General features: G+C 40.9%; 2 protein-coding genes across 2 annotated transcripts; both read left to right on the top strand.

The window, feature by feature from the left end:
• Positions 1 to 5,158: 5,158 nt before the first annotated feature.
• Positions 5,159 to 6,130, top strand: LOC115075354 (olfactory receptor 1020-like). The gene has a single exon (XM_029575664.1). The coding sequence runs from the start codon at positions 5,162 to 5,164 to the stop codon at positions 6,128 to 6,130; it is 969 nt and encodes a 322-aa protein (XP_029431524.1). The 5' UTR covers positions 5,159 to 5,161.
• A 12,009-nt stretch (positions 6,131 to 18,139) lies between these two features.
• On the top strand, positions 18,140 to 19,111 carry LOC115075234 (olfactory receptor 1020-like). Its single transcript, XM_029575522.1, has one exon. It carries the CDS (start codon positions 18,143 to 18,145, stop codon positions 19,109 to 19,111), a length of 969 nt encoding a protein of 322 aa, XP_029431382.1. The 5' UTR covers positions 18,140 to 18,142.
• Positions 19,112 to 27,867: the final 8,756 nt, after the last annotated feature.

The following is a 27,867-nucleotide window of genomic DNA, read 5'->3' as shown; positions in this document are numbered from 1 at the left end:
ACTCCAGTAATACAGAATTCAAAGACAACGTCAAAGCAAGATGTATCCAACTTCCACAAGTAAGAAACAGAATCCAACTGCAAACTGAGACAGTCAGGGATTGCAATACAACAGATGGAAAGGTCAATGATTCACTGATTTAGAAAGATGCTTCCCTCTGATACGTTCCCTTGCTTTGTCTGTCTGGTTTCCTTGACAACAGATCCCGGTTCTTCTGCGATCTCACACATGAATCATAGGCATGAGGGCTGGTTGCTATGGAAACTCCCACATGACCTGCCCAGCCTCAGAGTCTATTGTTTTAGTGCAGCCAATGCTTTTCAATGGTGAAATGTAAAGGAATAAAACAAATGATGTAAGTTTCATTTGTTGAACTTGCTCGTACATTTTTGGGGCAAACGAATCAGACGAATATGGTATATTTGTCTTGGATAGGCCATTCATTTTAAATGAATGAACATCCCCCCCAAAGTGTGATGATAAAGTTTTGCCAGGCCATAGTCTCTCACCTCCACTGTGGGAACGAGCAGTGATTCCCACAGGCCTGGATACATGAAAGTCAGACTCCAGCCATTTTTAAAACATAATCTTTATTCCCAGCTTCAGTCATATACACAAAGATAGACTGCCTTTGCCGTCAGACAGTGTACTCTACCCTCTACCTATGTTGTCTCAGCTCAGTGTTTGGACAGTGTTACATTACAGGAGCGACCTTCATCTCAGAGACCTGGGCCTGGTTTGGTTATTCCCACCTGGATACCAGCTATTATTCTCCAGTCTCTGGTTGAGCCCCAGCTACCCTGCCGGATCCCTCCCATAGAAGATACTCACCCTAAGGAATTAAAGGTAGATGGGGCATCTAGCCTGGCCCTGCACAAGTAACTAGGGGAACACTAGGGCACTGTCTCACAGCATCCCCAAGCCTATTTACAACTAAAGTGCCTGGCATACAGTCCCCGGTGCCGAGCGGTAAACACGCCATTCAGCTGCCTCCTGGCCTTCCCCCCACTCACTCACAACAAAGAATCATGGCGCCTGCCCCCACCAACTCTTCCCATCCCACCCAATATCTTTTTTATCTCTACAGGGAGCAAGGGACCCTTTGCCCCACTCCCAGCACTTTCTGCTGAATATAGCCAGGTAAGCCATTTAGACGGATACGTATTATGTTATCTGTCTAAAAGGCTTTTGAATATGGAGCTCTTTATTTTTTCTATGCTGGTGACATCCAGTTTTACATATCATGTACACCAGAGGCTAGTTCTCCTGTGAAGGTATTTGAAAAATGTGTGTGGGCTATTAGTGATTGGATGCAAGATAATGGATTAGTGTTGAATGTTGCTAAGACATCATTATTGTGGATTGGAAAGGAATGGCCACAAGATGGGTTAATGACTGAATTTGTGGGATCATGGAAGAATTTGGTAAGTGAAGGAAGACATTTGTAGACAATATTGGATTCAAATCTACCAAAGGTGTTCTCAGTTATGACACCAACATTTTGTCAGGCCCTCCTGGTTGAGTTTCTGGCCATCAAGGATAAAAAAGTGTTTAAAAAGCAACAAAAAGGCTTACACTATAATGAAGTGTATATGTAAAATTTGAATTTAATTTATTGTTTTAATGTTTGTGTTTATTTTAATGTTTTTGTCTATGTTTTATGACTCTGTGTGTTTTATTGGGCTCCACACTGAATGTTTCTGGAAGTTACAGAATACAAGACTATCCAAATAAATAACTAAAATAACTAAATAAATAAATAAATTACATTTCTGTGACATGCTATCTTACAGAGCCCATCAAATACTTGAACATAAAAACACTGGCTTATTGTACACACAAGTCTGCAGTCTGGACAGACCTAGCCAAGAAGGCTTAGCACTATCTTTCATACCCATCACACAGCGCACCCAAAGTGAACATGTCTTCTCAGTGTCAGGGGATATCGCGAGCCCTCATCACTCAGCTGGCACCAGAGTTGATGGAAAAACTAGTCTTTTTAAAAATCAATCTGCCTTTGGTTGGGGTTCCTGAATTTCCATGTGAGAGGCAAGATAATTGAAAGCACATTGAAGGCCTTGTTGCTGTTGCTCTGCCTACCTGCCAGGCCCAAGATGTACCACCTTAGATCTCTTGCTGACCCACGCCTACCTGCCATGCTACTTATATACAATTGTTGGTGTCTTTCTGCTACTGCTCTGCCTACCTGCCATGCCCCTTATATATCACCTTAGGGGTCTTGATGCTACATCTATGCCTACCTGCCATACCGCAGATGTATCATCTTAGCAGTCTTGATGGTACAATTCTGCCTGCATGCCTTTCCCTAGATGTACCACCTTAACTTTCTTGCTGCCACATATCTACTTGTCATGCTACTTATACACAACCTTAGTCTTGCTGCTACTGCTCTGCCTACCTGTCATGCCCCTTATATTTCAGGGTCTTGATGCTATTACTCTGCTTACTTGCTTTTCCCCAGATGTAGAACCTTAGGGGGTCTTTCTGGTACCAAGCTGCCTTCCTCTCATGCCCCAGATGTACTTAAGGGTCTTGTAGCAATGACTTTGTCTACCTAATATACCCCAGATGTATCACCTTAGTGGTCTTGTTGCTACCAATCTGCCTTCCTGCCTCTTTCCTTATATCACCTTGGTGGTTATGCTATTAATATTTCTACCTGCAATGCTTATTATGTATCAGCATCGAATTCTGGGGTCTCTATGTTGTTTGATGTTTGGATCTCAGCCTAGTACTCCCACCCAACCTATTTCTTTGTTGATTATTTGGGGGTGTTTTGTCCCCCAAAAGAAATGTAAAGAAAGGAAAAATACAAGTTTCTCCTCCTACTCGATCTCTTTTCTACCTCTCTACTTTATTGTTTTGTTGTACATCTCTAAGATCCAAGCCTAATTCTCCCACTTGTTTTCTTGATTATGCTAGAGTGGGTCATCCACCAAAGCCTTCAGTCAGAAGGAAGAAATACAGGCAGTACAGAAAAGCTGCACAGGAAATACCTGCTACATGTTCTGAATGTGGTGAAGATTTCAGTAGGATGAGAGAACAAATGCAACACTCTGAATGTGAAGGCCAAAAGACATAGTTCTGTATTGTGTCATGTCATTTGGGTGTTAATTTTTATTATCTTTTTTTCTTTTTACATTTCAGAAAGATAAAAATGATAGAATATAGCAAAAAATTGTGTCTTTTTTTTCTGTCTTTCCATTTTGAAAATGACAAGAAATGTAACAGATAATGTCATTGACATTGTGTATGTCATTTCAGATGAATTCACATCTCTATGCAACACCAGAAAATCAAAAAAAGGAAGAGGACTATGTTCAGATACAGGATAAAGAAAACCCTTTCTTAAAATAACAAACCACAAATAAGCAGGAAAGCCATACTGTTGAGAGATCATTATCATGCTCTGATTGTGTCAAAAGATGCAATCAGAACATAAGCTTCACAAGAAACCTGAAATTCCCCCCAGCAGTAAGATCAATTTCAAATAGGGAATATATTATAAATTTATGTCACAAAATGATATTGATCACTGATCATTCTCTAGTACTAACTGATAATTGGCAAGTACATCAACAGGAAGATAGACAGTTTCCATGCCCTCTCATGCTAACTTTGAGGTCTTCCTACAGCTCAGCCTTGCTTCCAGACCATGGAGTTTACACCTTGGGGTTCTTTTTGCAACTCTGCCTTGCTGCTTTTTTCCAGACTTCATGCCATGGGGCGTTGTTGTCACCATGAGATCTGCTTGGCTCCTCTCATGATTCCTTGGTGTTTTGATGCCATTCTTTTTGCTCTCTTTGTCCTTTTATCTGTGCCTTGGGATTTTCCTTGTCAGCTTGTCTGCTTTGTTCCTCCTTCATAATGCCTTAGGATGTTGCCACTTTGCCTCTCATGCTGCCTTTAAGGGTTCATGCCACTGTTGTAGGTGCCCTCTTTTAATACCTTGAGGTGTCCTTCCCACTCTTGATGCTTTGTTGCTCCTCTCACTGTGCTTTTTGCTCCTTTACAATGTCACTTTTAGTGCCACTTTGCTACAGTCTAGTTACCTTGCAGTTCTTCTCCCTTTCTGCTGATGTCTTCCCATGATCTTTATTAGAATCTATGAGAAAACCCAGATTTTGGAGCCCTCACATAGACTGCAATGCCTTCCTCTTTGACTTTAATGTCAAATGAATGAAAAAATGAAAAAAAAAAACAAAACTATTTTTTTTCATTTGAAATTAATGGACCAAATGGAAATGCCTATAAAATGAGTGAACAAACCAAAATTAAATGTTTTCCATTGCACATTCTTAGTGAGAAAATCCATTGTTGCTCACATAGCAAAAGCAACTGATCAAAATCTCCATAATTCCTCTTCTGTAAAATGTCAATTGTTGTAAATAGATCTTCAAAATATGCCCCTTATATGGATAGCATGTAATTAAGGGAGACTCCTTGTATTGTTTACAAAGACAGCTTTGATGTTCTATCATCCACACATGGAGTGGATGTGAAGCCTTGACTATATACTAAAGTCATGAAGTGTGTGCAAAAGAGTGTGACTTGCCAAAATATCATTGTTGGGCTTTCCACCAGGTTTTCCTCTTGGCAACTTCCATCTGTAGCAACATTTTTGGACTTAGACGTGGTATCATCAACAAGATAATCTATTGCTTTTTAAAATCTCATTTATATTATTGTGAACTGAGCACTTTGAGTTTAGGGTGATGATTATATCTATATGCCTATATGCTATGACCTTTCTGTAGTGATCATTTACACTACCTATATGACTCCACAAGTTTGGGTATTAATAAACATTTTGAAACATGGAAGCACCAACCAGCTTCTTAACCCAGGGTTGGGGTTTGCTAGATGTAGTTATGACTGTGATTTGTTATGTACCTGAAATCTTTGGTAATATGAGGGTGTCTGTTCATCCACAGATGGAAAAGGAATCTATGTCCAATAAAGAAGAAACCCATGCATGTGGACAATATTCATGTCAGACGCATGCATATTTGAAGGGAAAAATAAAGTTCTAGGATACCGAAAGCCACTGAAGGCCAAACTAACTTAACTAGAAGCTACCAAATTTCATTCATATTATCTGATCATTCTTATTTTTTCCAGTTTACATCAAAATAAGCAAATGGCGGAGCTAAACCAAACTTCAGTAACAGAGTTCCTTCTCCTGGGATTCACAAATGTTCCACATTTAAAGACTGTGCTCTTTGTAGTATTTTTGGTAATGTATCTCATGACTCTACTGGGAAATCTTGGCATCATTCTACTAATACAGTTGGATTCTCGCCTTCACACCCCTATGTACTTCTTCCTCAGTAACTTGTCTATTGTTGATCTTGGTTGTTCCTCTGCTATTACCCCCAAAACATTGGTCAACTTTTTGTCTGAGAATAAAACCATTTCATACCTGGGATGTGCAGCTCAGCTATATTTCTTTGTAGCATTTGCATGTACAGACAATTTCTTGCTGGCAGCGATGGCCTATGATCGTTATGTGGCGATATGTAACCCATTGCTTTACCCAGCTGTCATGACCAGGAGAGTATGTACTCAGCTTGTGGTATGCTCCTACCTTACAAGCTTTTTTTATTCCTTAATACAGACAGGAACCACTTTCCGATTATCCTTCTGCAGGTCTATTGAGATTAATCATTTCTTCTGTGATTTTCTCCCATTGCTGAAGATCTCTTGCACGGACACATATATCAATGAGATTGTGCTTCCTGTATTTGTTGCCTCTGTAACTCTCTTCTCAATTCTGGTGATTCTTGCATCTTACATCTTTATCCTCTTCACCATCCTGAGAATGCGCTCTGCAGAGGGAAGACGCAAAGCCTTCTCCACCTGCGCCTCCCATTTCTCCAGTGTTACGTTATTCTATGGGACAGTTCTCTTCATGTACCTGAGACCCTCTTCAAGCTATTCCCTGGAACACGACAGGATTGTCTCTGTATTTTACACTGTGGTAATTCCCTTGTTAAATCCCCTGATCTACAGTCTAAGGAACCAGGAAGTAAAAGATGCCCTCAGGAAAATCTTATCTAGAAATATCTTTTCTCAGAAATTGAGCTCCATTAACTTGATTCACATGTGAAGCAATAATTTGGCCAATAAAAGATGTCCTACATTTCATTTAAAATTATTTAAACCTGCTTTTACTAAAGAAAAAACTTTAAAACACTTTGAGATAGATATTCAGTCACTATTTGCCTTAGAAAGTTAGCCAGATGAACATGCCCTGCTAATTTATCTGGAATATTCAGTGGTGATTATTCCTGGCTACCTAAAAGTTAGCTGGAAATGTTTATCCAATTAACTTTTCACCTGTTCAATAGCAGGTCTAACTTATCACCTTGCTCCAGGCCCAATCAACACCGTTTTCCAAAATGGAACTGATTGACCTTTGTCCCTAATGCATAATGGGGCAAAGCCCAGTCAGTACAATTGTGGAACTAGGGCATAGGTAGAGGGTGCTCTGTGCCACCACTGCATCACCAATGATTCTTCGTCTGTTGGAGGGGGGGGGGGGAGGTCCCCAGGGCCTGTTTTACATACAAAAGGGGTAGTGGGAGGTGGAGTATGGGACACAACCCTAGGGACATTGATGTATTTTGTGGAGGGGGATACCAGGAGATTGGGGGAGAATGTCTGCTGAGGAGAGGTACTTTGATAGGGCAGTATTTGGTTGGGGCAGGGGGTATTTTATATAAGGGGGAGAGTTTGGTTAAGGGGCAAGGCATCACCACTCAATGCTTAGTTCTTTTCTGAAATCATTTTGGCCAGCTCTACCTCATGAGTTGGTGGGGGTGGGTGGGCAAGGGTCTGCTGAGACCCCCTGACGGAGTTTTTGGTACCAGAAGTAGTAATTATTTTTTGACCTTGTACCACTTTAAAAGGCATTACAGAGGCATCAGAATGCATGTTAGCATCCCAATATCCCTGGAAAAAAATAACAACACCTTCATCAAATTAGATAAAATAATGAGGCTGATTTTTTTTCTAAGTCAGCCACATTATTTAAGAACATAAGAACATAAGAACATGCCATACTGGGTCAGACCAAGGGTCCATCAAGCCCAGCATCCTGTTTCCAACAGCGGCCAATCCAGGCCATAAGAACCTGGCAAGTACCCAAAAACTAAGTCTATTCCATGTAACCATTGCTAATGGCAGTGGCTATTCTCTAAGTGAACTTAATAGCAGGTAATGGACTTCTCCTCCAAGAACTTATCCAATCCTTTTTTAAACACAGCTACACTAACTGCACTAACCACATCCTCTGGCAACAAATTCCAGAGTTTAATTGTGCGTTGAGTAAAAAAGAACTTTCTCCGATTAGTTTTAAATGTGCCCCATGCTAACTTCATGGAGTGCTCCCTAGTCTTTCTATTATCCGAAAGAGTAAATAACCGAGTCACATCTACTAGGGATGTGAATCGTGTTCTCGATCGTCTTAACGATCGATTTCGGCTGGGAGGGGGAGGGAATCGTATTGTTGCCGTTTGGGGGGGTAAAATATCGTGAAAAATCGTGAAAAATCGTGAAAAATCTAAAAATCTAAAAATCGCAAAACCGGCACATTAAACCCCTAAAACCCACCCCCGACCCTTTAAATTAAATCCCCCACCCTCCCGAACCCCCCCCAAATGACTTAAATAACCTGCGGGTCCAGCGGCGGTCCGGAACGGCAGCGGTCCGGAACGGGCTCCTGCTCCTCAATCTTGTTGTCTTCAGCCGGCGCCATTTTCCAAAATGGCGGCGAAAAATGGCGGCGGCCATAGACGAACACGATTGGACGGCAGGAGGTCCTTCCGGACCCCCGCTGGACTTTTGGCAAGTCTCGTGGGGTCAGGAGGCCCCCCACAAGCTGGCCAAAAGTTCCTGGAGGTCCAGCGGGGGTCAGGGAGCGATTTCCCGCCGCGAATCGTTTTCGTACGGAAAATGGCGCCGGCAGGAGATCGACTGCAGGAGGTCGTTCAGCGAGGGTTCCGGCGCCTCGCTGAACGACCTCCTGCAGTCGATCTCCTGCCGGCGCCATTTTCCGTACGGAAACGATTCGCGGCGGGAAATCGCTCCCTGACCCCGCTGGACCTCCAGGAACTTTTGGCCAGCTTGTGGGGGGCCTCCTGACCCCCACGAGACTTGCCAAAAGTCCAGCGGGGGTCCGGAAGGACCTCCTGCCGTCCAATCGTGTTCGTCTATGGCCGCCGCCATTTTTCGCCGCCATTTTGGAAAATGGCGCCGGCTGAAGACAACAAGATTGAGGAGCAGGAGCCCGTTCCGGACCGCTGCCGTTCCGGACCGCTGCTGGACCCGCAGGTTATTTAACTCATTTGGGGGGGGTTCGGGAGGGTGGGGGATTTAATTTAAAGGGTCGGGGGTGGGTTTTAGGGGGTTTTAGTGTGCCGGCTCACGATTCTAACGATTTATAACGATAAATCGTTAGAATCTCTATTGTATTGTGTTCCATAACGGTTTAAGACGATATTAAAATTATCAGACGATAATTTTAATCGTCCTAAAATGATTCACATCCCTAACATCTACCCGTTCTAGACCTCTCATGATTTTAAAACACCTCTATCATATCCCCCCTCAGTCGTCTCTTCTCCAAGCTGAAAAGTCCTAACCTCTTTAGTCTTTCCTCATAGGGGAGGTGTTCCATTCCTCTTATCATTTTGGTAGCCCTTCTCTGTACCTTCTCCATCGCAATTATATCTTTTTTGAGATGCGGTGACCAGAATTGTACACAGTATTCAAGGTGCGGTCTCACCATGGAGCGATACAGAGGCATTATGACATTTTCCGTTTTATTCACCATTTCCTTTCTAATAATTCCCAACATTCTGTTTGCTTTTTTGACTGCCGCAGCACACTGAGCCGACGATTTCAATGTGTTATCCACTATGACACCTAGATCTCTTTCCTGGGTTGTAGCACCTAATATGGAACCCAACTTTGTGTAATTATAGCATGGGTTATTTTTCCCTGTATGCATCACCTTGCACTTATCCACATTAAATTTCATCTCCCATTTGGATGCCCAATTTTCCAATCTCACAAGGTCTTCCTGCAATTTTGATGCTTATTAGTTGTCCTTGCACCTCTTTTCTGCTGTCTCTTTCCAGACATCCACACCCTAACTTGCCTTGGGGCCACCAAGGTTTTGAAAGTCTAAATTAGACATCTCAATACTGGTAAATTGACAATGGCTTCATTTCCTCTGCAACAGAGGCACCACCAGTTCCCTGGCAGTGGATGTGAAAGAAAATGGCTCAGAAATGAAACACTTAGTAAATATAATAAACAAAAAGGATCGGACAATGTAATTATCTTCAATTGGATTTATATGAAGTGAATAATTAAGAAAATGAATGTTTGACTCCGTGCATTGGGACTGAGTGTTCTGTAATGATGAATTGCCTGGAGGCTTCAGATTTAGGGTTGAAAGGTTCTTTAGGGATTCAGTACTCAAAGGACACTGATTATAATATAAATACTCCTAAAGAATCTACTACCGAACCTTAGTAAAGAAATACTCACCATCTGCACAGGTAAGGGGGTTTCTGGGGCTGTAATACTGCAGTTCTGTGCCGGTAAAGTGCATTTATTCTGATGACTGTGAGAAACTCTTCTTTGTGCATCTTTATATATAAACCCTCAAGACTTTTTTTTTTTCTCTAGGAAATTAATTTTGGTGGAAATGCTTAACCCATTCCTGAGATTGTCTGGTGGATCCTGATTGATTCCTACTCTATTTGTTCCACTTGAATTGTCAGCTTTCCATAATTAGGGCTTCTACTTTTAGGTGTTTATAAATTCTAAATGTAGGTGTTAATTTTCCAGCTAATTAAGGATTATTTGGGCACATCAAAAATCATTATTTAAAGGTGTTTTCACAAGCACAGGTCTCTACCTTTCTGTTTGAATCAAATGCATGCAGGGGAAACATCATTAGCATGTAAATGCAACAAAAACAAAGAATAGGATGGGCAAATGAGGATTGACAGAGAGTACTAGGGGAAGTGCATTTTTCCCAGTGCTTATTTAATAACCACCTATTTTATTTGTTCTTGCATTGGGGTGATTTACGAGGGTTTATTGGTTAAAACTTGAAACTGTAAGCCCTATCTATACTTTCTTCTGGTGTTTGCCCTACTGCATTTGTTGTAAAAAGAGAGAGAGAATACCTCTAGTCTTAGTGGTTATTATTTCCAATTTAATGTCACTTTTCTTTCTGAATCACTAAAGCATGAACTTTGGAGGTGCTGGTAATAAATGCTTATAAATAAAATGATTTTCAACAAAAAAAACCCCCTCCATTCCCCTCCTCCACTTTGATACTTTTTAGGCAGCCTTTCCCTTAACCCATTGGAAACTGCATTTTGTCATCCATTCAATCATTTTTTATTGTGAGAAATTCTGGACTTTTTAACTCTTCTTGATCTGCCTACTGTCTGATACATTCAATCCTTCTATTCTTCCTCAGACTCTTACCAGCATTAGCATTTCAGATTCTGCTCATTACTGGTTCATTTATTATTTTTTATTTATTAAAAATTATTTATCGTTTAACACTTCTGGCCTATGCGATTTACAAAATAAAACACTCACATTGTCTTTGTGTTGTACAAAAGCAAATACATACAAATTACAACAACATACAGCACAAAAAATATGACAGACGTAACAACAAATTCATTCAGATCTTCACAGCTTCTCAACAATGTAGAACTCATTAATAAACTGCATCCAAAATTTATATACATCACACCTAAAAAGGGAAAGTCATTGGCATACACTACCTATTAAACTTAAGCTTCAGGATCTGTAAATATAGGGATACACCTTATTAAATATGAAGGCTTTCAAAGATGATCTAAAAATTTTAATGGTTCAACTCTTACCCCTCTAGATGTAATTTCCAAGTACTTGCTCACAATTTTGCCACAATCTCTCTTTTAGGATCTCCCAGTGTGATCTTTTGGACCATATTCTTTCTACCTTTGCTCTCTTGGTCATCTGATCACTTCCATTGGCTGTTCATAGTTCATACCATCTTTGGAGACACATTTAGATCCAACCCTCCTTCTCACATCCTTCTTTTGATGAACCTGCCATATTTTGTTCTTGTCTGGTTGCTTTTCTACCTTCTAATACTGAACACCTCTAAAACAGAATTTCATTTCTGTCCAGCAAATAATCACATACCATGAACACTTTACATATTCTCAACTTTGACTCAATTGCCTTTCTCTTTCCTGACATATCTAAATACCTCAATGTCAGCCTTGACACATCTCTCTGTCTCTACACTGTCACTTTTATTCTTTTTGGGTTTTCTCCAACATATTATCTGTAAAATTTTCTATTACTTAATACTGCATGCATTTAGTAATGTTAGAGCAGTAAGTAGTAGGGGTAGTAATGGTAGTAGTTTAGATACTTGGGGTGTGCATCGATAAAATTTAATTTCAATTTATTTTCCCCCAATTTTTTTTTTTCATCTTAGGGCCTGGTTTTCAAAAGCATTTACACACTTAAAAATGGATTTGAGAGAGAGAGAGAGAGAGAGAGAGAGAGAGAGAGAGAGAGACTAGCTATAAGGCACTTCTAGTAGTTAGGTATTTATTCCTCTACAGAAGGTCCATCTTGTAACTCGAGGTGAGGTTTAGGCAGTATTGTAGGGGTTAGGGGCCACTTTGACATGCAGAGTGAGATGTATGAACAGAACAGTTCACTCTTGTGAAGATTTCATGTCCTTCGGAGTGAGGAAACTCACATGAAGATGAGATTTGTACAATGTTCTCTCAAGCTAGCTTGATGTTACCCAGGTTGAGATTGCACCCATGAACACTTGTACATGGGTGTGCATGCACAAAAGAAAGTACTTTGCAATGTATGCTCATATGTGCACACACTTTGGAAAATTTGCTTATGTAGACAAGGTCAGTTGTGTGCTCACATAAGCGTACATCTGTGTGTGTAGGTGTGCACACATACATGTGCACAGTCATGCATGAATGCTTCGGTGAGGGTGGAACTTCCTGTCTTTCCAGGGTGTGCCAACTTGAACATGCCTCCACCAGTACAACAGCTGAATTTTACCACCAGGACCATCGCCTCTTTGGTGTCACTGGTGGTAGTCAATGAGAAAATTCTCTTTCTCCATGCTGGTGTGAGGCAAAATCTCCACCACAACAGGCAGGCTTTGGAGGACCTATAGCAGAATTTTAATAGGAGAGTCTCCCATTGATGTGGGGTAAGTAGTACACGGGGGTTACTATGGGTGGGGGGTAGGGATATAGTGCATGGAAGGAGTTCTAAGGGTGGGTAGGTAGTACATGGGGAGCACTAGTGGGTGGTGGTGGTTATGTAGTGCATGAGGAGGCAATAGTGGTGTATAAGTTGTGCATGGAGGGCACTAGGGGCAGGAGTGTATGTAATGCTTGTGGAGGTTCTAGGGGTGGGTAAATAGTGTATGGGAGGCATTAGCATGGCAGATTTGTCCAAAATGTAGCACCAGTATAAATATGTTTGCCTGTATAATGTTATATGTATACAAGATGAAGTGCTCAAGAAAACACAACAAAAAAAAAAACCAAACAACTAGAGAATAAAAACACTAATAATGAATGTGGACGATGTTAAAAAAAATTATTGATTAAAAAAAGAGCAAACTTGGATTATACATAACTCAATAGTTTAAAGTACATACATATACTAGTTAATGCTTGTACAAACTAGTGTGAAAAACATAAACACTCTACAACTGAACACATAGATTTCTAATCCCTAATACACTATGGGGTAGATTTTAAAAGAAGCGCGATCAGCCTACTTTTGCTTGCGCATCAGACTCAAGCAAAAGTACGCTGGATTTTAGTAGATACGCGCGGAGCCGCGCGTATCCACTAAAATCCTGGATCGGCGCGCGCAAGGCTATCGATTTTGTATAGCCTGCGCGCGCCGAGCCGCGCTGCCTCCCCCCGTTCCCTCCAAGGCCGCTCCGAAATCGGAGCGGCCTTGGAGGGAACTTTCCTTTGCCCTCCCCTCACCTTCCCCTCCCTTCCCCTACCTAACCCACCCGCCCGGCCCTGTCTAGACCCCCCCCTTACCTTTGTCGGGGGATTTACGCCTCCCGGAGGGAGACGTAAATCCCCGCGCGCCAGCGGGCCTGCTGCGCGCCGGGCCGCGACCTGGGGGCGGGTACGGAGGGCGCGGCCACGCCCCCGGGCCGTAGCCACGCCCCGTACCCGCCCCCAAAACGCTGCCGACACGCCCCTGGAACGCCGCGACGACCGGGCCCGCCCCCCGACACGCCCCCGACACGCCCCCCTCCGAGAACCCCGGGACTTACGCGAGTCCTGGGGCTCTGCGCGCGCCGGGAGGCCTATGTAAAATAGGCTTCCCGGCGCGCAGGGCCCTGCTCGCCTAAATCCGCCCGGTTTTGGGCGGATTTAGGCGAGCAGGGCTCTGAAAATCTACCCCTATACTTGTATCCAGTAGTAGCTCGAACTCTATTGAATACTGAATATTGATACAATGTGTTCATATGAAGAGTAACTCAAGTAGCCAATGCCTGAAGTTACAATGTTGCCATTCAAGCAATAGCACAAATACTTCTTACAGACAGCAATGTATCCAAGCAGCAAGAACAAACAGAACACAAAACTAATTGCACATAAGTAAGTACTGGTGAACTCAATCGGTCACTGACTGAAGTGCACAAAGGCACATGTATTACAACTTTCATACAAAGAAGTTATAATCTGAAAGATTTGTATTGGAATAGTCCCTTAAGCCTACATATGTTTCCCTAGATTGTGAATTAAAACTAACAGAACAAATCACATGATGATACTACCAAACAATGGTATAACAAATCCTGGGTCAGGTCAAAAAAATCCTTGGTTCTTAAAACTACCCCAATAACAACTCCACCAAATGATGATGTTTTCTGTCCTGGGTCAAATGGAAAAAAGCTCTAATGATGAATGTGGAAGATGTTAAAAATGGAAGGCTTACGTGCAAGGTCGAACCAATGGTTTCTGAAGCAACACTGATTTTCCTTCTTTTACATTTTTCTGCCATGTGTGGCAGTTTAGTTCTAGGTTTCACCGATGCCATTTTTCTTGGTGCATCAGAAGAATTTTGCCCCCTGACCTTTGTAGAAATCACTGTTCTACTCCCATTTGAAGGTTACTGCTACTTCTACAATATTCAGCAGTCTAGCTTCAAGCCTGACCAATGCCATCTGGTGAATTCTGCTCCCAACTGCTGCAGTTAAAGTTTCTGTGAAACAATTGAAGGGACACAAGATGCATCACACATTCTCCCACAAGATAGCATGGAGCAGGCAGGCATCTTTCAGCTCTGTTGATATTATGTAAAATGGTTTGGCTTTTCCATTCCAGTGGTGATGGGAACAGCTGAGTCACAACAGGGTCTCCCCTGAGGAAGTCTCTCTGGTGAAACAAGGTCCTTGTTGGGATTTTTCCATCTGACCAAGGACTGAAAACACCGTAATTTGGTGGAGTTGTTATTGGTGTAGTTTTACCAATTTTAAGAACCAAGGTTTTTTGTTTTTTTTTTTATCTGAACCAGGATTTGTAATACCATTGTTTAGTGGTATCACCATGTCATTTGTTCTGTTAGTTTTAATTCACAATCTAGGAAATTATATGCAGACTTAAGGGACTATTCTAATACAAATCTTTCAGATTGTAACTTCCTTGTATGAAAGTTGTAATACATGTGTCTATGTGCACTTTAGTAAGTGATTATTGCATTGAAGGTGGACCCTTGGGCCGAGGTGGGGTTGACGCAACCCGCAGGTGAGGACCTAAGGGTCCCCACCATTGGCAGATGGCGTGGGATGAAGGTAGAAGCTGCTGGAACTTCACCTATACCAGCCCTCGTTCCCCATGGGTTGAGCCTTTGGGTGCCAGGGCTGGCAGGACTTAGGTGGGCCTCGAGGTTGGTTAGTGAGAGAGGTTGATTCAGCCCAGAGACAGCAGTTGGTAGGTGCCATAGTCCTGGACTGGGTATGGTACTGGAACTCAGGCGCCAATGGAACGGATATTAGCTGGAGGTGCTTGAACAAAGGTAGGCTGGAGCCTAGTAAGTCCATGTCCAGGGAGTAGGCTGAAAGAGGCGTCAATGGCAAACTGGGATCAGGGCCGGTGGGAAAGCAGAGGCAAGCAATGAAGAGTTCTGATCATAGAGAACTCAATAGCATAGTCAATCCAGGCAATGGTCTGATCATGGAGAAGTAAATAGCATAGTCAGGCATAGCAGAAGTCTGGGTCTGGAGATAGGCAATACTGTAGTCGGGCATAGCAGAGGTCTGGGTCTGGAGATAAGTTGAAGCGTAGTCAGGTGTAGCGGAGGTCTGGGCTGGAGATAGGCTGTAGCATAGTCAGGCAAAGTGAAGTCAATATCCGTAGAGTCCGTCCAACACATAGACAGGGCAGGAATGAAGAAAACGGGAACTGGGAACAACGGAGGTCAGGAATGAAGAGTAGAGAGGATTCTTTAGTAGTAACGAGTACTCAAATAACGAGGAGACCTGTTGCAAAGGAAACGCTATGGAGTGAGGCCTGAGCTTAAATACACTGAAGACTTTGACGTCATCATCTGGGGCCACGGCCAGGTTCCCACCGCGGGCCCTTCATAAGGATTAGAGATGCACCTGCGCCTAAGGAAGGGGCATGGCGTGGGTTGTGGCGTCTCTCCGCGGACTATGTGGAGAGGCCCAATGAGCAATGGCATCTTAAGCTGCAGTACTAGGGACCATGGCAGAGCTGGCAGCCCACCACCACCAGTGAGGAGGAACCAGGAGCTGAAGTCTGTGAAAGAAGGTGATGGGGCTGTGCCGCTGGTCTGGTGCAGATGGCACATGTGACAGTAACCCCCCTTTATGCCCCCCTCTTGGAGGTCAGCGTTTGCCCGGATGGGCACGATGGTAATTCAGGTGGAGAGTCTTGTCCAGGATGTTCTTTTTTTTTTTTTTTTTAATTTTATTTTTATTTGCATTTCCATATTTTAAACACAAGAATACATAGGATAATCTTGACAGTCACAATTCTATAATCCAGATAGGAATTACTTCCTTGTTATAAACAGAACATTCACAATACTGTTTATCCTATAAAGGAAATTAAGTAAGAAATTAGAGATCTATTAAGCGTTCGAAATCTAAAGACCACAAAACAGGAAATATTAGAAAGTGCTAACACTTTGACAAATGTTGTTTCCACGTTTAAAAAATAATTTCCCCCCTTTAAACAAGTTTGTGAGTATTTACGAATGAGTATCTAAATAGATTCGAAGCTGGTCTGGATAATTGAAAACATATCTGGTATCTTTATATTTAATAAAACATCTACAAGGATATCTTAAATTAAACTGAGCACCTCTTTCCAAGACTTCTTTTCGCATATCAATAAACTTTTTCTGTCTTATCTGTGTAGTACATACTATATCAGGAAATATTCTTATGGGGGCACCATAGAATTCAATTTTTTTTTATATTTAAAATGCATTTTTAAGACTGTATCTCTTTCCACTATGGATAGAAATTGAACCAACAATGTGGCTCTTGTATCGATTTTAGATTCAAATTATCTTTTTCTTTTAAATTTTTACCCTCTTGCCTTTGTTGAAGATAGTAAATCTTAGAAAAGCCAGGAAGAGAATTTTCTGGATATTTTAAACTATTTTTCAAATAGCTATTAAACAAATCAATTGGTGTAACCAAGTGAGTTATTGGAAAACTCAGTAACCTGAGATTTAATTTTCTATTTTGATTTTCTAGTATTTCAAATTTTCTCTCATATTCTTCAACTGATTTTATCAAATTTACTTGAACTCTCTGGATGTCCCCCATTTTATGATCAATTACATTTACATTTTTTTCCAAACTTACAATTTTTTCCTGTGTATATGTACTTTTTTTCAAAGCATCTTGAACTGTTAATGTAAGATTATTAATTGATTTTTGTATATTCACCATCATCAACCCTAATTCTTCAATGGAAAACCTTTTAGGGGTGATAACAGAAATATCTCCAATCCCAGACAGCTGTATCTCCACTCCTGGCTGTTTAAAGGATCCAGCCTGTCCTCCTGCCGACACTGGTGTTTGTATTTTATGATCTCCTGGACTTTGAACTTCTATATCAGAAGTTTTAGTCCCATTTATACCTTCTCCATGAGTTTCAAAAGAGTCTTTTCTTTTAGTAATTGCAAACCATCAAGGGGTTCCACAGAGGGAGGGACTAGTTTCTCTGGGGCCCCAGGGGTTAACAACGCCTCGTTAGCCATATAGTTCTGTTCCTGCTCCTGAACTGATCTATAAGCGGCCCCCTCCGGAGTTAATGTGGAAACAATTTGAAAACATTCAGCAATGCTAGGCTGTAACATTTTATTTGGAGTAGATGTTGAAGGAGACTCTCTCAACTTCGCTTTCCTTTTGGTATGAGGCATAGCGACTGATTACTTTTCTGGAGACTAGTCCAGTCCACAGTACATCCAGTCTGAATGTGATCAAATTATACAGCAAAATTCTTTACTTATCTTAAGTTGATCTCTGCGGCCGCCGCATTAGTTAAACTCCGTTCAACACCGGGCTAAGCCGGGCAAAGCCGCGTGCCCCTTGGCCGTGCACGGCTTAGCCGTCGCGCTGGCGTAGGTTTGATTTTAAAGCCTACCCGGCTCCTCCTCCTGATGTCACCGGCTCTGAGAAACAGGAAGCAGATGGCACTCGCAGTTTGCGGGCTTCCCACCCGGCAGGCTCATCAAATAAAAGAAATAGGCACCACGGACCTCTTCTAGATAGACCCTCTAGGCAAGGTATGTGTTGGTGGCCTAATCATTATACATTTATTATACATTAGAGGTATTTGATTTTGTATATTGCTTTAGAAAGAATTTCGAATTTTGATTAAGGATTGATATATAAATACAACTTGTTAGGTACTATTTGTCCCTTGGTAATTTGTATAAAGATGGTCACTGCAGGCCAAACTAACCAGGTAAAAATTATCATCTGAATTTTCTTCCTTCTTTTCTTTCTTTTTCCAGCTTACATCACATTAAGTAAATGGCAGAGATAAACCAAACTTCAGTAAAAGAGTTCCTTCTCCTGGGATTCACCAATGTTCCACATCTAAAAATTGTATTATTTGTGGCATTTTTGGTAATGTATCTGATAACACTTCTGGGAAATCTTGGCATTATCGTCCTAATCCAGTTGGATCCTCGCCTTCATACTCCTATGTACTTCTTTCTCAGTAATTTGTCTTTTGTTGATCTCTGGTGTTCCTCCGCCATTGCCCCCAAAACACTGACCAATTTTCTGTCTGAGAATAAAACCATTTCCTATTTGGGGTGTGCGGCACAGCTGTATTTTTTTGTAGCATTTGCATGTACAGACAATTTCTTGCTGGCAGCGATGGCTTATGATCGTTATGTGGCGATATGTAACCCATTGCTTTATCCCATTGTTATGACAAGGAAAGTCTGTACTCAGCTAGTGATATGCTCCTACCTTACAAGCTTTTTGTATTCTCTTGTACAGACAGGTACCACTTTCCGATTATCCTTCTGCAGGTCCAATGAGATTAATCACTTCTTCTGTGACATTCCCCCACTGCTGAAGATCTCTTGCACGGACACATATATCAATGAGATTGTCCTTCCTATCTTTGCTGCCTCTGTAACTCTCTTCTCAATTCTGGTCATTCTTGTATCCTACATTTCCATCCTCTTCACCATCCTGAAAATGCGCTCTGCAGAGGGAAGACGCAAAGCCTTCTCCACCTGCGCCTCCCATTTCTCCAGTGTTACGTTATTCTATGGGACAGTTCTCTTCATGTACATGAGACCCACTTCAAGTTATTCCCTGGAGCAGGACAGGATTGTTGCTATATTCTACACCGTGATGATTCCCATGTTAAATCCCCTGATCTACAGTCTGAGGAACCAAGAAGTGCAAGCTGCCCTCAAGAAAACAATTTCAAGAAATATCTTTTCTCAGAAACTGAATTCCATTAACTTGGTTCATCTGTGAAAAGGGTAATTTCTCCAATAAAAAGAGTTTCCCATATTCCATTTTATGCTAAACTGATCGAGAAAACTGCTTTACTGCAACTAAATGAACATCTTGAAACCAACAACATACTTCACCCCACTCAACATGGCTTCAGAAAGAACCGCAGTACTGAAACCCTTCTATTAAACCTAACTAACAAATTAATAAGAGGCCTTGATAACAATCTGAACCATTTACTAATCATGCTCAACCTATCTGCTGCCTTTGATACAGTGGATCACAATTTACTAATTTCAAGTCTTGCCAACATAGGCCTTACTGGAAACACCCTTGATTGGTTTACCTCATTTCTAAAAGGCAGGTCTTTCAAAGTCACCTTTAATAACGTCTCATCTGATCCCTACCCTCTAATTACAGGAGTACCACAAGGATCTGCTTTATCTGCCATCCTTTTCAATATTTATCTCCTTCCACTATGTAATTTCATCTCCAATCTTGGCATCACCTTCTTTCTTTATGCTGATGACATTCAACTACTTATCCCCATAACATCTACCATTGAAGAAGCTATAAACATTACAGTAAAACACCTCAACTCAATCAAAACCTTCCTCAACCAACTAAAACTATGTTTAAACATGAACAAAACTGAATGGATCTTAATAAAAAGAAACTTCTCAACTCATCCCTCTCAAATTCCATACATTAAAATCGACAACTCCAACATACAAATGAAAAATCCAATAAAGGATCTTGGCATCTGGATTGATTATGACCTGAGCCTAAAAAACTGCATTGCTATAAAAACGAGAGAAGGATTTCATAAACTCCAGATCCTAAAACACCTCAAACCATTACTGTACCCAAATGACTTCAGAACAATTCTTCAGACCCTCATTTTCTCAAGTCTAGACTATTGCAATGCAATTTTCTTAGGACTACCTAAATCCTCCATAAAACCACTACAATTACTTCAAAATGCTGCTGCACGTGTACTAACTGGAAAAAAGAAGTTTGATCACATCTCCCCAACCCTAAAGTACCTTCACTGGTTACCCATTTCACAAAGAATAAAATACAAAACCTTAACCATCCTACACAATGAAATCTACAAAGACAACAATTCATCCCTGGATAACATGATTACAATCCACAAATCACCCCGCTTTTCAAGATCTTCTGACAAATTACAACTATTCATCCCTCCGCTCTCATCTGCAAAACTATCCTCTACTAGACATAGAGCCTTCTCAATAGCTGGACCAAAAGTATGGAACTCTATTCCAGGATACCTGAGTTCCATCAAAGATTCCAAAAATTTCAAAAAAGAACTAAAAACATGGTTGTTTAGACAATCATACACAGAATGATATGAATTATATATACCTATCCCAACCATCATCTTGATCACTAATACTTCTTAATAAGTTTATGCATAATTAATCCCTTTTGTCTCATGCTAACTTGTTATACTCTGCCTTTGCCGAGATGTTATAAATATATATATTCTCTTCTTGTATAATGTTATAATCTATATGTTATATCTGTTCTCTGAATAAATTTGTTACACTGTTTCACTGTAAACCGGAATGAAGGCATTCTGCTATATTTCGGTATAAAAAAAGAATATAAATAAATAAATAAATAAATGTTACTAAATCACATTTTCTAAAACAAAAAAACAAAAACAAATATTGTGCAATATCTCATAGATAAGTATCATAGCAAGCAGTAATGTAACATACGTCTAGCAATAAATTTAATCTTTAATTTTGAATTTCTGATTTGTAAAAATAATCAGTCATTTCTTTTTCATTTCCTTAGCTCTCCAAAAAGGAATCATAGTGTCCAGAGTACAGCAAAGGATGTTACAAACACAACTGTAAAATCTAAAGACATGCTTAGCAACACTTTTTCCAATATGGCTATTTCAAATATGACTAAGGGTTAAACAAAGTTACTTAGTTCCTGGTATGGCTGTAGGTAGCATTGAGGGTGCTGCAGGGAGGTTGCTGGGCCAGCAGATGGCATGAGCCTGTTATGGTTGGGACTGAGAAGAAAAATAGGCCTAATCTGGCCAAATACAGGGATTAAAGCTTAGTGCGGGCCCAAGGAGTGATGCTGATTACATACAGTGAGGGCCATAATGATGAAGGTGCTGCGGGAATATAATGAACTCTGAGCAGCAATAGCAATAGGGAATGGGGGAAGGCTGCGTGGCTCAGCGTGGGCTCGGCGTGTGCAAGGTGCACAATTGTCCAACCTTTGCACGTGCCGACCCCCAAATTTTGAACTTGCGTGCGCCTGTACGTGCGAGTTATAAAATTGAGCATACATGTGTGCGCGCCGGGTAGCACGCGCACATGTACGCCCACGCACAAGCTTTTAAAATCTACCCCATGTGCTTATTCCACAATTTTTTTAATTCTGCTACCACTTTTGTCTCCATTATATCCTCCAGGTGGCAGAAATGTATTGAATCATGAACATTCAAGGAGAGCGTCCACTTCATCAGATTCATGAAATGTTTTACAGGAGATGGGTAAAACAGACAGAGCAAAGAGATATATTTTACCCATCTCCTGAAGAAAACTTCATGCATCTGACAAAGTGAACTCTGTCCTCAAAAGCTCATGCTTCAATAAATTGGTTAGTCTATAAATTGCCACCCAACTCCTATCAGTTTTTCCTACACCAGACTAACACAGTTTCTTATTTGAAGATGTTTCTGCTCCAGAAGGGCATTCCAGGCTCCACTACCAGTTTAAGCATTAATATTAATTTTTGTATAACTGATTTTGAAGGAGCATACATAAAATGCCCTCAGAATTCGGTAAAGTACCTGGCCAAACACTCTGGACCCAGTCCACCTTAAGACAGAGCATTATGAGTACCAGGTGGCTCCCGCAGCAGGATATAACATCGGCTCAGATGGGAGCAGAAAAGACGCCTGGGAGCTACAGAAGAAGCCAGCGTCCTCATATAGAACTGTGTGAGGAAAGTGAGGAAGGAGTCTGCTGAAATGTTTTGTCATTATGAATGCGTTTGTGAATGCTGAAGGTTTGAGGCACTGTAAAGAAAAAGCTCTGAGAAAAGACTTCACCACTTCTGATGTGTCACACTGATATATTGGCGATATTGACTCAGTTGCATGCTGATAATTAGCACAGCAGCATTTTTATTTATTCTGATTTCTTGTGAAAGGTCTGCAATAAGTGGGTTAGGTAAGGGAACAAAGTGGCAATACAAACTGAAATGAAAACAAAAGAAAATAAAAGAATCCTTCGGCAGCTTATGAATTATACCCTAACTGGCACTGGTTCCAGCTGAGCTGAAAGCTCGAAGGAGCAGGAAAAAGGCATTGGACCAGCAAGCCTGAAAGCAACTTATTTCCTGTCTCCTCCCTCCAAAAGCAGAGAAATATTGTACTTTTCCTTATACAATGTTGTTTTTATTATTTCAAAGTTCTGTCTTAAACAAACGTCACTACTCAGTCCTTTGGGGACTGCACGCTTTGCTTATTCTCTGGAAGTACAGTGAGGGATCTTGTCCCAGGGGGATAACTGTACGCTACTTCATTATAAAAACTGCAAAGTATAACTCTACATTTTTAGGAGAGAAACACTCTACTAGGTTTGTGTGCAGGTAACTTAAGCTTGTTCTGATGTCTGCAATACTGCAAGTCTGAGTCGATAAGGTACTGTAGTTCATTGTTCCGAAACTTTGCAGGTCAGTACTTGCAGGTAGGACTTCTTCTGAAGTCTGTGATGATAGCGGTTTCGGGTGGTGAAGCAGCATTCTTCTTCGCTCTGCCACAGGGCTCTCTGCTAGTAAAATGAGGCATTGTTCTGGGTATCTGTTTGATTGTTCTACAGAGTTAACATTTGAAGAGAGAACTACAACTGAAGAAAGCAAAGCTCATTTTAGACCTTCTTTGAGTCACTCATTTACATCACTGCTTCTCTTGCAGGCTCACTGCTGGTACTTTTTCAAAATGAAACTTAATTGGCAAATGTTTAAATATATATATATATATATATATATATATATATATATATATATATATATACGCCTCTTTTTAATATAGCTGATCAAGTCTCTTTTTGAGATCTTGATCTCATCCCAGTTTTAAAAACAGATGTTTTAAATAATTTTTCCCATACTGAGCTGAGGATTTCAAAGTATTGTCAAGGATGACTCCCAGATGTCTCTCCTGGGTGCTAACTCCTAATCTGGAACTTGAGTTTGCATAACTACAGAGTGTGCTACTTTTCTCTATGTGCTTCACTTTGTACTTCTGCTTAAAATTTAACAACTTGAAATAATTTTGTGACATCTTAAAATTTCATCACCTTGGTTATCATTCCTCTTTCCAGATCATTACAATAAAAAGCACCAGTCCAAGTACAGATTCCTGAGGTATCCACTGTTTATCTTTCTACACTGAGAAAATTGACCTTTTAGTCCTACTCTCTGTCTTTTAACCAGTTTGCAATCCACTATAGGAAGGACATTGCCCCCTATCCCATGACTTTTTCATTTTCTCAGGAGTTTTTCATGGGGCACTTCCAATCATCACATTTCTGAACATTTGGAGATGCTGTGTAATATCTTCAGTTACTGGGTTTTCACATATGCAACATTTAGTATCACTTATTGCTATGAGAAAAGCACAGGTAGAGCCCTAGTGGGATATCTATTAAGCAGTGTAGATTGACAGAAAAATGAACCATCTCTTCTCTAGTATCCCCACTAAAGGTTATTACAATGGTTTATTTCTGCTTGCACATAAACTAATGACCCCCTAGTGTCTTTAGGGAATTTTGAGTTTGACATTGGAAAAGCAGAAGCTTTTTCTCTTTTTGTTCCCTTTAGCTTGCAAAAGTACAGGCCCAAGGCCTTGGCTGATGAGTCTTCAACCAGGTGGTTTGTAAATTATCTCTCTGTAGTTTTATTTTTTTAAATTATGTACTCATTATATGATTTTTGTTGGGTGGAGGATTACATACACTCAGCCTGAGCGCACCGTACTGATTCAGCCTGATTGTGCTGTTTACAGCCTTAACGCTAGTGTTAAGGTGCGAACACAAAATGATAAATGACCCTGTGAGACAGGAAGGTCCCACTGGTATAGATTTAAGCAACTTCAAAAAATAAAGGATCCTGAGGGAGAGATTAAGGGATCACAAATTTACTATTTAAAATCCTCTTATTGATATTTTCTGAGAGACTTCAACCAAGGGTCATAGTTTTCGTGCTTGATTTAATTCTTCAATAAAGTTTACGTTGATGATGACTACAATGTCCAGCTTCTTTATTGGCACTCACAGGAAGAGAAATATCTTATGCCCATTTGTCTCTTCCATTTGAAATCAACAGTGCAGGTATGAAAATATATAAAGAGCTGAGGGGATTGAGTATCAGAAAGCCAAGATTTTTGTAGTCTTCTTCCAAATACCAAGTTACATGACAGCTTCAGGAGAAAAATATATTGAATATGAAAATGAGAGCTACTTTTTTTCAGTCTGTAGTTGGAAATACAGGATAGTTGATTTAATTCTGAAATGTTTGCAAAACAGGCAGGGAATTAATAAGAAGCAGCAGCTGAGAATTTAAATCATTTAATTCTATTCTATATGACGTTCATTTAAACCATTGAGGAGCTTCTTTGTGACTGTGTGACTGCCTTGAGAAGTATTATCAGTAGCCTACAAATTGTTTGCATATTGTTGTGCTGAATTCTGAGTATTCAAATCTTACTTAAATGCAACCCTGAGAGTTTTTCCCAGTTCCATTTCTTTGTGGAAATTTTCTTTGCTTATATCAATTTTTGAAAGATTTACAATTAAGCATTTCCAGTTTATTTCCTCAGTATTTTGATCAGAGAATTATTCATCCCTTGAACGACCTACAATTCTATGGTGATTTCAAACAAAAAAAATAGATTTCTTCTTTAGATAGATAGATAAAGGTGAACTGGTAGATGTAGTGTATTTGGATTTTCAGAAGGCGTTTGACAAAGTTCCTCATGAGAGGCTTCTAGGAAAAGTAAAAAGTCATGGGATAGGTGGTGATGTCCTTTTGTAGATTACAAACTAGCTAAAAGACAGGAAACAAGAGAGTAGGATTAAATGGACAATTTTCTCAGTGGAAGGGAGTGGGCAGTGTAGTGCCTCAGGGATCTGTATTGGGACCCTTACTTTTCAATATATTTATAAATGATCTGGAAAGAAATACGATGAGTGAGATAATCAAATTTGCAGATGATACAAAATTGTTCAGAGTAGTTAAATCACAAGCAGATTGTGAAAAATTGCAGGAAGACCTTGTGAGGCTGGAAAATTGGGCATCGAAATGGCAGATGAAATTTAATGTGGATAAGTGCAAGGTGATGCATATAGGGAAAAATAACCCATGCTATAGTTACACAATGTTGGTTCCATATTAGGAGCTACCACCCAGGAAAGAGATCTAGGCATCATAGTGGATAACACATTGAAATCGTCGGCTCAGTATGCTGCGGCAGTCAAAAAAGCAAACAGAATGTTAGGAATTATTAGAAAAGGAATGGTGAATAAAATGGAAAATGTCATAATGCCTCTGTATCGCTCCATGGTGAGACCACACCTTGAATACTGTGTACAAGTCTGGTCGCCGCATCTCAAAAAAGATACTTGTTATTTGTAACTTTTTCCCAATTTTGGTTCGATGTAAACCGGCGTGATAAGATTCTTAGTCTTGAACGTCAGTATAGTAAAAAGGATGTAAATAAATAAATAAATAAATATAATTACGATGGAGAAGGTACAGAGAAGGGCAACCAAAATGATAAAGGGGATGGAACAGCTCCCCTATGAGGAAAGACTAAAGAGGTTAGGACTTTTCAGCTTGGAGAAGAGACGGCTGAGGGAGGATATGATAGAGGTGTTTAAGATCATGAGAGGTCTAGAACAGGTAAATGTATTATGCCTGTTCCATCTCCCCACAGCCTCTAGAGGTGAGCATGGTATCTGAAAAAAAATGTGTGGCTAAACAAATATACCCCTTAGATTGTAAGCCCTCTGAATTTAGGGAAATACCTACAGTACGAGAATTTTATTCACTTGGAAGTGTGAGGATCTGTTTAAGTGAACCTGTCACTTTCAGGGATTTCAAGTAATCTATTTAACTTTTTTTTTTTACTTAATACATAATTTATTGCTAAATGATTATATATGCTTTTTATTGTTGTAGTGTATATTACTGTATGTTGTACAACACTTGACGCTTTTACTAGTATTTAAGAAACTAATAAATGTAAATAAATAAATTAACATCTTGGAGGGAGCAATTGTCAGAGGAGATTTTACATATTGAAACAGCTGTTGACCTTCATAAATAGCTTTGCAAATATAATCCTCAATATGTTTGTGAGTTATTAGGATTCACAATATTACCCAAAATATTTTAGTTAGTTACAATATCCTTCTTCGAAAGCCTTTGAAATCTAAGGGCCTTATGACAATGTAGTCGATTTTCTAAATAATCTTGCCCTCTTATTATGGAGTAGGGATGTGAATCGTTTTTTGATGATTTAAAATATCATCCGATATATTTTAAATCGTCAAAAATCGTTAGGGCCACGATACAATACCAATTCCCCCGATTTATCGTTAAAAAATCGTAAATCGGGGGAAGGGGGAGGGCAGGAAAACCGGCACACTAAAACCCCCTAAAACCCACCCCCGACCCTTTAAATTAAATCCCCCACCCTCCCGAACCCCCCCCCCCAAATGCTTTAAATTACCTGGGGATCCAGCGGTGGTCCAGAACGGCGGCGGTCCGGAACGGCCCCCTCAATTGAATCCTTTTGTCTTCAGCCGGCGCCATTTTGCAAAATGGCCGCCGCAAAATGGCGGCGGCCATAGACAAAAACGATTCGACGCAGGAGGTCGTTCCGGACCCCCGCTGGACTTTTGGCAAGTCTTGTGGGGGTCAGGAGGCCCCCCCAAGCTGGCCAAAAGTTTCTGGGAGTCCAGCGGGGTTCAGGAAGCAATTTCTTGCCGCGAATCGTTTTCCGTACGGAAAATGGCGCCGGCAGGAGATCGACTGCAGGAGGTCGTTCAGCGGGGGTTCCGGACCACCACTGAACGACCTCCTGCAGTCGATCTCCTGCCGGCGCCATTTTCCGTACGGAAAATGATTCGCGGCAAGAAATCACTTCCTGAACCCCGCTGGACTCCCAGAAACTTTTGGCCAGCTTGGGGGGGCCTCCTGACCCCCACAAGACTTGCCAAAAGTCCAGCGGGGGTCCGGAACGACCTCCTGCGTCGAATCGTTTTTGTCTATGGCCGCCGCCATTTTGCAGCGGCCATTTTGCAAAATGGCGCCGGCTGAAGACAAAAGGATTCAATTGAGGGGGCCGTTCCGGACCGCCGCCGTTCTGGTCCACCGCTGGATCCCCAGGTAATTTAAAGCATTTGGGGGGGGGGGGTTCGGGAGGGGGGGGGATTTAATTTAAAGGGTCGGGGTGGGTTTTAGGGGGTTGGCTCACGATTTTAACGATTTTTCACGATATTTTTAAAACCCAAATGGCAACAATACGATTCCCTCCCCCTCCCAGCCGAAATCGATCGTTAAGACGATCGAGGACACGATTCACATCTCTATTATGGAGTCTCTGCTTTATGTAATATGCTGCACTACCTTTCTTACAATCATGTTTGTCATAAAAGCATCTTGTTCAATATGATCCTTTTTTTGTTTCAGCTCTTATCAGTCTGCACATCGATTCA

Source organism: Rhinatrema bivittatum, chromosome 13, assembly GCF_901001135.1.
Source record: "Rhinatrema bivittatum chromosome 13, aRhiBiv1.1, whole genome shotgun sequence".
Classification (NCBI taxonomy): Eukaryota; Metazoa; Chordata; class Amphibia; order Gymnophiona; family Rhinatrematidae; genus Rhinatrema; species Rhinatrema bivittatum.
Note: the sequence above shows the minus strand (reverse complement) of the source record. Positions and strands in the feature narration are given on the sequence as shown.

What these genes read in the sequence shown, in the direction of transcription:
- LOC115075354 (XM_029575664.1), top strand. Translation starts at nt 5,162, where the DNA reads ATGGCGGAGCTAAACCAAACTTCAGTAACAGAGTTCCTTCTCCTGGGA.
- LOC115075234 (XM_029575522.1), top strand. Translation starts at nt 18,143, where the DNA reads ATGGCAGAGATAAACCAAACTTCAGTAAAAGAGTTCCTTCTCCTGGGA.